Source organism: Schistocerca serialis, chromosome 5 (genome assembly GCF_023864345.2).
Source record: "Schistocerca serialis cubense isolate TAMUIC-IGC-003099 chromosome 5, iqSchSeri2.2, whole genome shotgun sequence".
In the NCBI taxonomy this organism is placed as follows: Eukaryota; Metazoa; Arthropoda; class Insecta; order Orthoptera; family Acrididae; genus Schistocerca; species Schistocerca serialis.
The window spans coordinates 825648227-825663812 of NC_064642.1; the positions used below are offsets into that span (position 1 = coordinate 825648227).

Genomic DNA, 15586 nt, shown 5'->3' on the forward strand with positions numbered 1-15586 from the left:
CCAGTAACGATACAGGGTACGAGTGGTAGGTGTTGTTCGAGAGCCAATTGATGGCGAGCAAGCAGGGGCGCACGCATAGCCACCCACTGATTTTTGTGATTTTAGCTTGGAGCATACTACAGCCACAAACCTAGTTTTCAGCTTCCCCATAGCATGAAAATGTCGCAAAATGGCGCAATGATTACAGTTTGATAAACCACGGCTGCAAAATAATAACACGAATACTTTACAGACGAATGGAAAAAGTGGTAGAAGAGGACCTCGGGGAAGATCACTTTGGATTCCGTAGAAATGTTGGAATACGTGAGGCAATACTGACCCTATGACTTATCTTAAAAAATAGATTAAGGAAACGCAAACCCATGTTTCTAGCTTTTGTAGACTATACCCGATGTTATTCAATTTGTATATTGAGCAAGCAGTAGAGGAAACAAAAGAAAAATTCGGAGTAGGAATAAATATCCATGGAGAAGAAATAAAATCTTTGAGGTTGGCCGATGACATTGTAATTCTGTCAGAGACAGCAAAGGACTTGGAAGAGCAGCTGAACGGAATCGACAATGTCTTGAAAGGAGGATATAAGATGAACATTAACAAAAGCAAAACGAGGATAATGGAGCGTAATCGAATTAAATCGGGTGATGCTGAGGGTATTAGATTAGGAAATGAGACGCTTAAAGTAGAAAATGAGTTTTGCTATTTGGGGAGCAAAATAACAGATGATGGTCGAAGCAGATCATCAACATCATCATCATTTAAGACTGATTATGCCTTTCAGCGTTCAGTCTGGAGCATAGTCCCCCTTATAAAATTCCTCCATGATCCCCTATTCAGTGCTAACATTGATGGCTCTTCTGATGTTAAACCTATAACTTCAAAATCATTCTTAACCGAATCCAGGTACCTTCTCCTTGGTCTGCCCCGACTCCTCCTACCCTCTACTGCTGAACCCATGAGTCTCTTGGGTAACCTTGCTTCTCCCATGCGTGTAACATGACCCCACCATCTAAGCCTCTTTGCCGTGACTGCTACATCTATAGAATTCATTCCCAGTTTTTTTTTTGATTTCCTCATTGTGGACACCCTCCTGCCATTGTTCCCATCTACTAGTACCTGCAATCATCCTAGCTACTTTCATATCCGTAACCTCAACCTTATTGATAAGGTAAGCTCAATCCACCCAGCTTTCGCTACCATACAACAAAGTTGGTCGAAAGATTGAACGGTGCACAGATAACTTAGTCTTGGTACTGACTTCCTTCTTGCAGAAGAGAGTAGATCGTAGCTGAGCGCTCACTGCATTAGCTTTGCTACACCTCGCTTCTAGTTCTTTCACTATGTTGCCATCCTGTGAGAATATGCATCCTATGTACTTGAAACCGTCCACCTGTTCTAACTTTTTTCCTCGTATCTGGCACTCAATCCGTTTACATCTCTTTCCCACTGACATTACTTTCGTTTTGGAGATGCTAATCTTCATACCATAGTCCTTACATTTCTGATCTAGCTCTGAAATATTACTTTGCAAACTTTCAATCGAATGTACCATCACAACTAAGTCATCCGCATATGCGAGACTGCTTATTTTGTGTTCACGTATTTTAATCTCACCCAGCCAGTCTATTGTTTTCAACATATGATCCATAAATAATTTGAACAACAGTGGAGACAGGTTGCAGCCTTGTCTTACCCCTGAAACTACTCTGAACTCAGTTTACCGTCAACTCTAACTGCTGCCTATCTATGTAAAGACCTTTAATTGCTTGCAAAAGTTTGCCTCCTATTCCATAGTCTCGTAGAACAGACAATAACTTCCTCCTAGGAACCCGGTCATATGCCTTTTCTAGATCTATAAATCATAGATACAATTCCCTGTTCCACTCGTAACACTTCTCCGTTATTACGCTAAAGATCTGGTCCTGACAACCTCTTTGAGGCCTAAACCCACACTGATTTTCATCCAATTTGTCTTCAATAATACTCGCACTTTCGTTTCAACAATACCTGAGAATATTTTACCCACAAAGCCGATTAAAGAGATACCTCTGTAGTTGTTACAATCTTTTCTGTTTCCATGTTTAAAGATTGGTCTGATTACTGCTTTCGTCCAGTCTGATGGAACCTGTCCCGACTCCCACGCCATTTCAGTTATCCTGTGTAGCCATTTAAGACCTGACATACCACAGTATTTGATGAGTTCCGACTTAAATTCATCCACCCCAGCCGCTTTATTGCACTGCAATCTATAGACCATTTTCTCCACTTCCTCAAATGTGCTCCTATTTCCATCATCATTCCTATCCCATTGTACATCGGAATCTGAAAAATTACTGATCGTATTTTCACCTACATTGAGCAACTCTTCAAAATATTCCCTCCATCTGCCCAAGGCATCAACAGGACTCACCAGCAGTTTTCCTGACCTGTCCAAAATACTTGTCATTTCCTTCTTACCTCCCTTTCGAAGACTGCTAATTACACTCCAGGATGGTTTTCCAGCAGCTTGACCCATAGTCTCCAACCTGTTTCCAAAGTCTTCCCAAGATTTCTTCTTGGATGCTGCAATTATCTATTTGGATTTGTTTCTTTCTTCAACATAACTTTCTCTGTCTATCTGAGTTCTAGTATGTAGCCATTTTTGATACGCCTTCTTTTTCCTTTTACAGGATGCCTTGACTGTGTCATTCCACCAAGCTGTTTGCTTCATCCTACCTTTACACACTACTGTTCCACGACATTCTTTAGCCACTTCTAGTACTGTGTCCCTGTACCTTGTCCATTCCTTTTCCAATGACTGTAATTGACTACATGCACCTAACGGTTACCTTTCTGAGATCACTGTTATGTACTTGTGCCGGATTTCTTTATCCTGAAGTTTCTCCGCTCTTATCCTCCTATATATGGAATTGACCTCCTGCACTTTCGGCCTCACAATACCAATTTCACTGCAGATTAAATAGTGATAAGTGTCATCAAAGAATCCCCTGAATACACGTGTGTCCCTCACAGCCTTCCTGAATTCCTGATCTGTTATTATGTAGTCAATGACAGATCTGGTTTCCCTGCCTTCCCAAGTATACCGGTGAATGTTCTTATGTTTAAAAAAGGAGTTTGTGATTACAAAGCCCATACTGGCACAGAAATCCAAGAGTTGTTTCCCGTTCCTGTTGGCCTCCATATCCTCTCCAAATTTACCCATAACCTTTTCATACCCTTCTGTTCGATTTCCAATCCTGGCATTAAAATCACCCATGAGCAGAACACTGTCCTTGTCCATTACTCTAACATCACTGAGTGCGTCATAAAAGCTATCCATCTCATCTTGATCTGTCCCTTCACAGTGCGAATATACTGACACAATCCTAATTTTCTTACTAGACACTGTCAAATCTATCCACATCAGTCGTTCGTTTACATACATTATTGCAACTCCGCTGGGTTCCATTTCTTTCCTGATGTAAAGCTCTACACCCCATTGTGCTATTCCTACTTTGACTCCTGACAGGTAGATCTTGTATTCTCCCGCTTCCTCTTCTTTCTCACCCCTTACCCGAATGTCACTAACAGCTAAAACGTCCAACCTCATCTTACTTGCAACCTCTCTCTGCCAACTCTACCTTCTTCCCAGAGTAGCCCCCATTGATATTAATAGCTCCCCATCTCGTTACCATTCGTTTTCCGAGTCGTATCTTAGGAGTCCCTGGTTTGTCAATTAGAGGTGGGACTCCGTCACCTCCAAAGGTCCGAGACATTTTGGTCTGTTGTTGCCAGCATTATATTTAAAGTACCATGGAAGCAGGTTGCTAGCCTTATTGCCCCGGGTCCCATTGAGTTTTACCCCTAACGGTTGAGAGTCTAATCAGTGTATTTGGTAGTCTTTGCCGTATGAGCACAAAGGTGACCACGACTCAGAATATGTCCGAGATGCCCGCCTTATTCCAAAGTAACTGGTATCCCGACTAATCATACAATGAAGGCTTTCACACCTGGATGGTACTGTTATTGATAATTCTTCCGGGATATATGGCCGTGGTCCATGGAATACTTCTGTTCCTAACGTTTCGTCCAATACTACGCTGGACATCCTCAGAGGTATGGCTGGTCCTGCTGAGTCCTGCCGACTGACGAGTCGGGCGTCGGAGAGCGGCCTAAATACTGAGGAAAGTGGGCGTGGTCAAGCTTGCACATAGTAGCAGAGAGAAAACTAGTCAAAGATAAAATGTAACTATCGATAATAGTCCGTCATAGACAAAAATCACTTATCGATTCTCTAACGCCACTGTCCATATCTCGCTTAATTTCAAGGCCTCTTCTTTTCTATTAAAATTATCTTCATGATTATGAATTTCAATAGCCTCCCTATACAGTCGTGGATAATAGTTCGTGGTATCCCGACTGTCAGGACCACTTACTTGGTCACTCATACGTTGCCCGTGGTTCATGAACTAGGACATGACAACAGGAACCCACACCATGAACCACTAAGGTAGAGAGGATATGAAATGTAGACTGGCAATGGCAAGGAAGGAGTTTCTGAAGAAGAGAACTTTGTTAACATCGAGTATAGGTTTAGGTGTCAAGAAGTCTTTTCTGAAGGTATTTGTATGGAGTGTAGCCATGGATGGTGTTGTGACTTGGCAAGACAGCCAAGCCACTATGAAGTAGCCGAAAGGCACGCGTTTAAGCTCACGCAGGATGGCGTGAGGTCTGAAACAGGACAAGGTCCTTATAGTAGCAAAAATAGTACGTAGCTTCTGGAATACTTAACTTTAATCCATAATTGGTGAACATCGGTCTGACGGTACATGCATCACAAGATAAATAGGAATTGATAATGGCGCCTTGCTAGGTCGTAGCAAATGACGTAGCTGAAGGCTACGCGGACCGCGGCCGATTTAAAGGCTACCACCTAGCAAGTGTGGTGTCTGGCGGTGACACCACAGATGGAAGTGAAACGTGGACGATAAATAGTTTAGACAAAAAGAGAATAGAAGCTTTCGAAATGTGGTGCTACAGAAGGATGCTGAAGATTAGATGGGTAGATCACATAACTAATGAGTAGGTATTGAATGGAATTGGGGAGAAGAGAAATTTGTGGCACAACTTGACTAGAAGAAGGGATCGATTGGTAGGACATATTCTGAGGCATCAAGGGATCACGAATTTAGTATTGGAGGGAAGCGTGGAGGGAAAAAATTGAAGAGGGGGACGAAGGCATCAATACACTAAACAGTCACAAAGTATGCAGGTTGCAGTAGCTACTCGAAGATGAAGAAGCTTGCACAGGATAGAGTAGCATGTAGAGCTGGATGAAACCTGGACTGAAGACCACAACAACAACAACAACAACGATTCATATTGGGAGATCTGGGTGGCCAAATCACTCTCACGCATTGTCCAGAATGTTCCTCAAAGCAGTCGTGATCTGGCAGTTCTCGAGTAAACTGATGTGGGTCATTGTGGATTAATGCGTTTAAACGATCTTCGTCAAACCCTGAAAGTTTTCCTGAATGTGGAGAGCCACTAACGTCCACCTTAAAACGGGGAAACCACCTTCTTGCCGTGTTCTGTCCAGGGGGCTTATCCCCACAAACGGCGTAAATGTTTCTGGCTGCCTTCACTGCCGTCACACCTCTCTTGAACTCAAACGGAAAAATATGTCGGAAATGTTACGATTTCTCCACTTGGCACTACGTGGCACTTCATTTTCTATCGTCCACAGCTCCACTCACTGTCTCCAAACGATAAAATGACAATATTCGAGCTCAAATTATGACAGTGAGCTACAAATAAAAAATGAGAATAAATAAGCCCATAACCACCGGAATATCAAAATGCAAAACACTGAGTATACAGAATGAGGACTCGCTCGCTCATAAGTTTACCGACAGACTGCATCTTACACAATCATAGTTTGAAAGACTCCTGCCACTAAAAACTGCCATGATATAGTGTCCGCAGAATATCGTTGTCGATATGCATAGATTTGTTTGTTTATCCTCTGTGTCAGATGGCACTGATGACGAGTTATACACTGACGTGGCAAGAGCCCTGGGACATGTCCCTCCATCGTTTACGACCTCCTTCTGCTCAGCGTAATGCAGCATATAGACGTGGCATGAACTGAACAAGTCGTTGGAAGCCCCCTGCAGAAATATTGAGCAAGGTGCCTCTGTAGTCACGCATAACTGGGAAAGTGTTGACAGTGCAGGAAGTTGTGCACGAACTGACCACTAGGTTACGTTCCATAAATGTTCATATCGGGAGATCTGGGTGCCCAGATCAGTGGCTCGAATTGTCCAGAATGTTGCTCAAACCGGGCGGGAACAGTTGTGGCCCGGTGACACGACATCGTTATTTGCGAACAGGCCTGAAAATGGTCACCAAGAATCCACCCGTAAACATGTTCCGTCAATGATCGTTTCAGTTTGACCAGAAGACCCAGTCCATTCCACATAAGCACAGCGCCTTTTTGACAACTTGGGTCCACGGCTTTGCGGGGTCTGCTCCATATTCGAACCCTATCGTCAACTATTACTAACTGAACAGGTGACTAACTGAACAGGTGACGGCTTTCCAGTCGTCTGTGGCCCGACCGATTCGGTCACGAGCCCAGGACAGGCGCTGCAGGCGACGTCGTGCCGTCAGCAAAGGCGCTGGTCGTCCGCTGCCACAGCCCATTAATCTCCAATTTCGCCGCACTCTCCTAACGGCTAAGTTCGTCGTACGTACCAAATTGATTTCTATGGTTATTTTGCTAAGTGCCGCTTGTCTGTTAGCACCGACAACTCTAACCAAACGCAACTGCTCTCGGCCTTTAAGGGGGGTAGGACATCAAAGGGCCGACTTGGAGCAGGAGAGGCATCACAGGACATTTTAATTTCCAGTGTCAATACTTTTACAAATAAATTCATAAAACTTTGTCAGCATCACCAAGAAGGATTCTGGATTCACACCCATTGCAGTGGAAGTTCGAAAACATAACAAAACGAATTTTTTTTACGTGCGAAATTTCATCATTTTTTTCTCTTACTAATGGGTGCATTTGTTGCTGTATGAACACTTTTCTTCATAAGTTAGAGAGATTCTTCGATGAATGCTGCACAGCATACATACCATACTCACAGGGGTATGAAACTCTAGAATTTATTTAATTTATGAAAAAACGAATAAACTGTTATATTTTAAACTTCATGTTTAGAAAAAACACAAATTTTGTAGTTAATTACCTAATTTTTACCACATTTTTTAATAGATTTGGAAAATTCTAGAGTTTCATACACCTTTAAGTATGGCTTGTATGCTGGGCAAAATTCATCGAAGAATCTCTCTTACTTATGAAGAAAAGTGTACCTATAGCAACAAATGCTGCCATTAGTAAGTGAAAAAAATGATGAAATTTCACACGTAAACAAAAATTACTTCGTTATGTTTTAGAACTTCCACTGCTATGAGTGTGAATTCTGAATCCTTCCTGGTCATGCTGACAAAGTTTTATGAATTTATTCGTAAAACTATAGACACTGGAAATTGAAATGTCCTGTGGTGGCTCTCCTGCTCCAAGTCGGCCCGTTTGATGTCCTACCCCCCTTAAGTGAAGGCCGTCGGCCACTGCGTTGTCCTCGGTGCGAGATAATGCCTGAGATTTTGTATTCCTGGCACACTCTCGACACTGTATATCTCCGATCATTGACTTCCCTAAAGATTTCCTAAGTGAAATGTCCCACGTGTCAAAGCTTCAACTACCACTCCACGTTTAAAGTCTCTTAATTTCCTTCGTCCGGGCAAAATCGTGTCGGAAGGCTTTTCACGTGGACCACCTGAGTACAAATGACAGCTCCTACAATGCAGTTACCTTCTACATCTTGTGTACGCGATACTACCCGCCATCTGTATACGTGCGTATGTCTATCCCACGACTTTGTCACCTCAGCGTATTCGGCAATACCGGTCTTGCAAATGAATACTTCTGAAGCAGAGGTCACGGTGTGCTTCGAGATGTCGTTTATCGACGAGAGGGCGTACAGCTGGCTCACCTGCGGCCGCGGCCTTCAGCCTGTTGTCCTTGACGTTCTGTATGACAGGCCCCAGGTAGAAGAAGACGAGCGCGACGCCGCCGATGCCGAGGAAGGTGGTGATCATGCGCAGCGCGCGCGCGCGCGCCCGCCGCACCACGGCGGCCCTGGCGCGCGGCCGGTGCGCGCAGAAGCGCGACAGGTTGGCGGCCACGCGGCGCACCAGCGCGTCCACGCGCCGCCGCCGCAGCGCGAACGACGACGCCTGCGCACGACGCTCTCTGCACTCGCACCCACTTGCCGCCGTCAGCTACACTACTGGCTATTGAAACTGCTACACCAAGAGGAAATGAAGATGAGAAACGGGTATTCATTGGACACATATATTATACTAGAACTGACATGTGATTACATTTTCACGCAATTTGGGTGCATAGATCCTGAGAAATCAGTACCCAGAACAACCACCTCTGCCCATAATAACGGCCTTGATACGCCTGGGCATTGAGTCGAACACAGCTTGGATGGCGTGTACAGGTTCAGCTGCCCACGCAGATTCGACACGATACCGCAGTTCATCAAGAGTAGTGACTGCCATATTGTGACGAGCCAGTTGCTCGGCCACCATTGACAGACGTTTTCAGTTGGTGAGTGATCTGGAGAATGTGCAGGCCAGGGCAGCAGTCGAACTTTTTCTGTATCCAGAGAGGTCCGTACAGGACCTGCAACATGCGGTCGTGCATTATCCTGCTGAAATGTAGGGTTTCGCAGGGATCAAATTAAGGGTGGAGCCACGGGTCGTAACACATCTGATATGTAACGTCCACTGTTCAAACTGCCGTCAATGCGAACAAGAGGTGACCGAGACGTCTAACCAATGGCACCCCATACCATCACGCCGGGTGATACGCCAGTATGGCGATGACGAATACACGCTTGCAACGTGCGTTCACCTCGATGTCACCAAACACGGATGCGACCATCATGATGCTGTAATCAGAACCTGGATTCATCCGAAAAAATGACGTTTTGCCATTCGTAAACCCAGGTTCGTCGTTGAGTACACGATCGCAGGTGTGGTGCAGCGCCAAGGGTAGCCGCAGCCATGTTCTACGAGCTGATAGTCCGTGCTGCTCCGAACTGTTCGTGCAGATGGTTGTTGTCTTGCAAACGTCCCCATCTGTTGACTCAGGGATCGAGACGTGGCTGCACGATCCGTTACAGCCATGCCGATAAGATGCCTGTCATCTCGACTGCTAGTGAGACGAGGCCGTTGGGATCCAGCACGGCGTTACGTATTACCCTCCTGAACCCACCAATTCCATATTCGGCTAACAGTCATTGGATCTCGACCAACGCGAGCAGCATTGTCGCGATACGATAAACCGCAATCGCGATAGGGTACACTCCGACCTTTATCAAAGTCGGAAATGTGATGGTACGCATTTCTCCTCCTTACATGAGGCATCACAACAACGTTTCACCAGGTAACGCCGGTCAACTTTATGAGAAATCGCTTGGAAACTTTCATGTCAGCACGTTGTAGGTGTCGCCACCGGCGCCAACCTTGTGTCAATGCTCTGAAAAGCTAATCATTTGCATATCACAGCACCTTCTTCCTGTCGGTTTAAATTTCGCGTCTGGAGCACGTCATTTTCGTGGTGTAGCAATTTTAATGGCCAGTAGTGTATTTACTGACAACTGGCAGTTACCTGTCTTGTGATTAGCTGATGGAGAAGAGGGCGAGCAGAAGCCGTCTCGGACATAATATTTCTAAGGATATGCAACGTATTTAGTGATTTTTTTCGTTACATTACATGGCTAAAAGTCATGGTAAGGTATTAGATGTGAGCTGCTACTCCGTGAGTTCTCAAAACTGCAGTTAGATAGCAACTCATAGACCCTATGAAGTGTTAGAACGGTTCTGGAGAGATAGCATTGTACGCATATTGGTAGTGCTACGCAAAACTGCTCTTTTGAAGCTGGTGTTGGGTTAATCGACAGTACACGGATATACATGAAATGTAGCAGCAATTGCGAATGTGAACAACAGTCAGCTGTATAATAGAATGACGATAATGAATAGCCGGACTGGTATTCGAACCTGGATTTCCATCTTATCGCAAACGGTCGCCTTAGAACTGGGCCTCTCCGAGCACGCTGCACGGCCGAACCCAAATCTCCATATGTCATCAGCCATATGTCAACAACCAGTATTCGTACACTGATTATGTATATTCCCATACAGCGGTGACATTTTAACTGAAAGTCGTCTGTCTAGTGTCGGCAGATAAATACCATGTTGCTGCTCCTGTGTTGTTGAGAAATGTCCTTCGGACATGCATTCATGTTCGTAGGAACAGGCACTGCAGTGACTACAGCCGTTATGAAATACGTGAATTGTATTCACAATTGCGATTAAGGCCAATCATCAACTGCCTAATGGAATGACAACATTGAAATTTTGTGCGAGATGGGGGCATGGTTGACGACATATGGAGGTTTGGGTCCGGCTGTGAGGTGTGCTCGGGCAGCCTAATGATAACGAGGCAGCTTGCGATAGACAGGAAATCCGGGTTCGAGTCCCAGTCTGGCGAAGTGGGGTTGAGAGGTTCCGTGGCCTCTTTCGCATGTCGCGTCTCATGTTCATCACTTTTGTTAATGTTCTATATCATTTCACGGTAGTAACAGACCGAATAAGGTTGTTGTAATGAGAGTATTTGTACTGAGAGCTCAAGAAATTCTTTTCACTTGATTCCTATACATGTTCGGTTAGTTCCCTGGCTGGCCTGTGCGAGGCAAGCATCGGAGGACGCGGCACACGGCATTTCCGATTGGGGGCTGCACTTCCCTGAATTCTGAGGGGTTCGTACAATAGGCTTAAGCGCCTGGCGGAACGACTGACGTCGGCCGAGTTTCGCCTATTTTATTCAGAGTGAAACGACCTGCGAGACGTCTGAATGTCGCCGCAGTTTATGTGTTTACCGTTCCGGCACATCCGGAACGAAGATTTCTGGCACCGACTGACTGCATTGTTCTCTTGATTCTGAGAATACTTGTGGACCGTGCCCTGCTAGGTGTGACTGTCTGGCGCCGGATGGCCAGTGGTCTAGGCAGGTTGTTTTCGTAGCCGGTCAAACGGCAAGTTCAGTGTCCTCAGCTGAATAGCAGAGCATGATTGGTCAACGTAAACTGAAGCTAGTTGACGTCATAAAGCCCTGCTCGAAATTGGAGGGAACAGTCGCTGTTGGTGCGAACGATGTTCTGAGACAGTGTGGGGGAATTTTGAAATCAGAACTGAATGCTGATTCGCGGTTTTCGAGGAGAGTAGGGAGTAGAGCAATGCTGGCTTCGCTCTTGCGTTGCGCGGGGAGTCGGAAGGTTTGTGACTTGGTCACTCTGCCGGCCGGAGTATCCGAGCGGTTCTAGGAGCTTCAGTCTGGAACCGCGCGACAGCTACGGTCGCAGGTTCGAATCCTGCCTCGGGCATGGATGTGTGTGATGTCCTTAGGTTAGTTAGGTTTAAGTAGTTCTAAGTTATAGGGGCTGATGACCTCAGCAGTTAAGTCCCATAGTGGTCAGAGCCATTTTTTTTTTGTCGCTCTTTTTCGGAAGAACTTACAATTCTCGGACAGCCGTCGAGGCCAGGGGTTGACACAGAGTTGCTGCACGGCAGAAGTCGGCGCCTACGTCAACAGGACTCTGCAGATTTCAGTACTGGTACAGTATTTTGTGGCTCCAGCATTGTAGGACCTTATCAATTTTATACTGAATCCCTCAGCAGCAGGCACCTTGCTTGTTTCTCCATGTGATCCCATTTGAGCTCTCACTACTAATTGCGATACAGCTATATAGTCGGGAGATTAATATTTGTTTCATTAGGATTTCCAGTCATTATCGTTGATCAATTGCATCACAGAGAGTAGGAGCCCCTTGTTCTCGAGCAAACTCTTATTCTCATAATAGTTCAGTATACCCTATCCTTTAACCTATTGTTTGTGTCGACAATCATGTGCATTTATGTTCTGATGTATAATAAATCTCATTGTAATATATAAGCCGCATATCATTTTGCAGATATCTGCAGAATCCCATTTCCTGTTGTTTATTATGATCAAGTTCTCCTTTTTTTTTCTCTGAGTAGATTACGATTTATATCAAATTATTTTGATTGTGCACTCCTTATTTTACCAACTAGCTGGGTCCACCATAATTTCCTTCCGTTACCGTTGTGCACATAATTAATAAAGTGGTAGAGAGGGAGGGGGTCGAGTGCATGTCTCGTTCTCATGCAAAATTCGTCTGAATTAGAGGTACAAACTCTTCTCCACCCCAGAACCAGTGAAGCCATGACCACGAATTCGCTATAATGTTTATCAAGCCGCATGCAGCCAAAGTTTAGTGACGCCTAGCACAGCACTGTCCTCATAAAACGTGAAATTTCCATCAGTATTCTGCAACGCCAAGCGATGCGGTTGGTCTGCAACAATGTCCACATACACGCAGGAACGTCAGTGGTCTGTGCCGGACGATGGAGCCTAATGGCAATCTTGTGACCACAGCGCATACCGTAACTGAGCCAACTACCTGGTGAAGACAACCTTGGTCACCAGTGGGATCCGCAGTTTCACAGGGCACACGCCGCACTCCCACTGGCCCAGAGGTAAAACTGAGACTTGGCTTCACTGGACCACGCCACATACCACCAGTGTTCAGCGGTCTAGTGACGAAGATTCAGGCCTGTGACAGCTGCTGAACCCACTATCGATGTGTTGGCGAGGAGAAACCATCGTCGGCTTCTCAAGTCTATGAGACTCATTTATCATCGCACAGTCGTGACGCAAACGGTTTCCTGTAGCTCCACATTCAAATCGGCGTCGACCTACCAGCAGCAGAAACTCAGTCGTTCATCGAAGACATGTGTCCATACCGCATGGCGTTTACCCATGTCGTCTAGCTGATAGCGTCCCTACCTCTAGATTGTAGGGGCCCAGGTTAGATTCTGTGGTGTCACCGCCAGACACCACACTTGCTAGGTGGTAGCCTTTAAATCGGCCGCGGCCCGTTAGTTTACGTCGGACCCGCGTGTCACCACTGTCAGTGATTGCAGACAGAGCGCCGCCACACGGCAGGTCTAGAGAGACTTACTAGCACTCGCCCCAGTTGTACAGCCGACTTAGCCAGAGATGGATCACTGACAACTACGGTCTCATTTGCCGAGACGATAGTTAGCATAGCCTTCAGCTACGTCATTTGCTACGACCTAGCAAGGCGCCATAGCATTTGATATTGAGATTATAACATGTACCGTCAAGAGCGATGTACACCAATTGTGCATTAAAGTTAAGTATTATATCAGCTACGTACTTTATTTGCTACTATTAATTCCCTTAACTGTTCCAGACCTCGCGCCAGTCTGCGTGAGTTTAAAAGCGTGCATTTCGGCCTCCTCTAGCAACACAGTGTTGGCTCTTCTGCCAACACTTCAGATTCCCAGTTGGATCGGAGATTTTCTTCTCACAGGGACGAGGTATTGGTGTTGCTCCATCTTCATAAACTCGCCAGTCGCCGAAGCAGCGTTCAACAATGCCATACGATCATTTCACTCCACCAGTGGAAAATTCCTCCTATCGGGGTACAAAAAAGGCGAATATGCTCCCGTTTAAAAGACTATGACTGTAAGTTGGGGTGCCAACTGCCTCGTTCTACGTTCCTCGTCACCTTTAAAAATTTCTCCAAAAATTCTGGCGTGTGAACTATTCGCGTCCTTTTTAATACGAATTCTCCCAGCTGCAACTCGCTCACACCCACTTACATCGCTGTAAGTCACTCGTACACATCCACTCCCACTTGCTCATTCTCACTGATTCATTCAGCACAACTCGTTACCTTTTTGTTTTTCTCAAACTGTCACTGTCTCCTGCCTCGCAGCCACAGACTCCTTCGTTTTGTTCTGTTACTACTACCTTCTCTCATTGGCATTGCCTCCCTCGTGCTCTTTCTCACAGCTACGACCTCATTCATTGCTTCCCACTGGTGCTCTCCTTTCTCACTCTTACTATCTCTCTCTTCATCGTTGACATTATCGAAGACCATTATCACTTGGTCCCACCCACTTCCATTTTCTCCTTCTCTTTCTTCCTTTCCCACTGGCAGTGTCTCCTCCAGTTTTATCCCAGCACTGTTCCATCATTCTCAGCTACGTTCCACTGCTATTGTGTCCCTCACTTTCTCTCACACTGCCATCGTCTCCTTCGCTCTTCCTGTACCGCAACCACCATCCTTCAGTATTGATTACGTTTGCGTCTCTTTCCCACATTCCCACTTTCCCACTTTCTCCCAACATACAAAAGCACGAATATGTCCGCTTATCAATGTCAATATTTTTCCCGTAATTTTTAAAGGTGCAGAGGAACGCAGAATGAGGCAGCTGATACCCCACTTTTCGGTCAGAGTCTTTTAAAGAGGTGCGTATTCGCCTTTTCTGTGCTCTTATAGGAGCATTTTTCCGCTGGTTCTTTGCTTTTTCGAGCTACAGCCAGTCACTCATATGAAACGCTCTTTGCCGGCCGCTGGTGGCCGAGCGGTTCTAAGGCGCTTCAGTCTGGAACCGCGCGGCCGCTACGGTCGCAGGTTCGAATCCTGCCTCGGGCATGGATGTGTGTGATGTTGTTAGGTTAGTTGGGTTTAAGTAGTTCTAAGTTCTAGGGGACTGATGACCTCAGATGTTAACGCCCATAGTGCTCAGAGCCATTTGAACCATTTTTTTGAAACGCTCTTTATTCGTCGATATACTTCTGATCGTTTACTTACGTAAAATTGACGTAACGCAAAACTAATTTTGCACCTGAAATCGGATTTTATGTACACAAAAGTTTTGCATGTGCTTCATTACGTCAGCATGGAGTTCCCGGAATCCTGCTGAATGATATCGTAGGTTCTTTACAGCATATTTCTCCGTGCTAAATTACTTTATAAACTACGTTTTCGCGTCACACTGGATTTCGCGTGCATATTTAACTTACAACTAGGGCAAATATAAACCTCCATATCTCGGAAACGGATAAAGATACGAATAAAATTTTCCAAAGTTGTTCGAGATCGGGATCTTAGGAATATACAGTAAAAATTGCAACCATTCGCTGTTCTGGAATCCTCGGCTCGATTTTGGTACACACAAAACCATGTTGTTTGGTCCGTTTCTGGATAATGGATAAAGATTTTTCAAAACTGGAAGGTGGTACTTCTAGATAAATAACTAGACAATATACCGGTCAAACTAAAGCAATTTTCTGCACTTAGTTATTTAGACATTCGTTGCTGACGGCGAAGAAATCGTGAAAAATGCTTTCTCCGAGTTTTCTCAAGAACCGCCGACAAACTACATGGTGCCTCCATAATCCCGTTAAGGCGCACCGTAGTCCACAAGTCCACACCTAGCGCAAAAAGAACTCATAGATTTGTTCCATTTTCGTATGTTAGAGGAAGTGTGAAACAGTCAAACTTTGACCCTGTATTGTAGGACAGTTAGAGGAATACGACGCCAACACAAGTGCTACCGAAACACTTGA

At 45.3% G+C, this 15586-nt stretch overlaps 1 protein-coding gene across 1 annotated transcript in view; it reads right to left on the minus strand.

Annotated features, from left to right (window-relative positions):
* The window catches only part of LOC126482249 (putative odorant receptor 92a), a 171153-nt gene that overhangs the window by 64681 nt on the left and 90886 nt on the right, over positions 1–15586 (minus strand). Inside the window, exon 4 of the mRNA XM_050106229.1 lies at positions 8037–8280. Within this exon, the coding sequence (XP_049962186.1) occupies positions 8037–8280 (244 nt within the window). The remainder of the gene's footprint in view (positions 1–8036; positions 8281–15586) is intronic.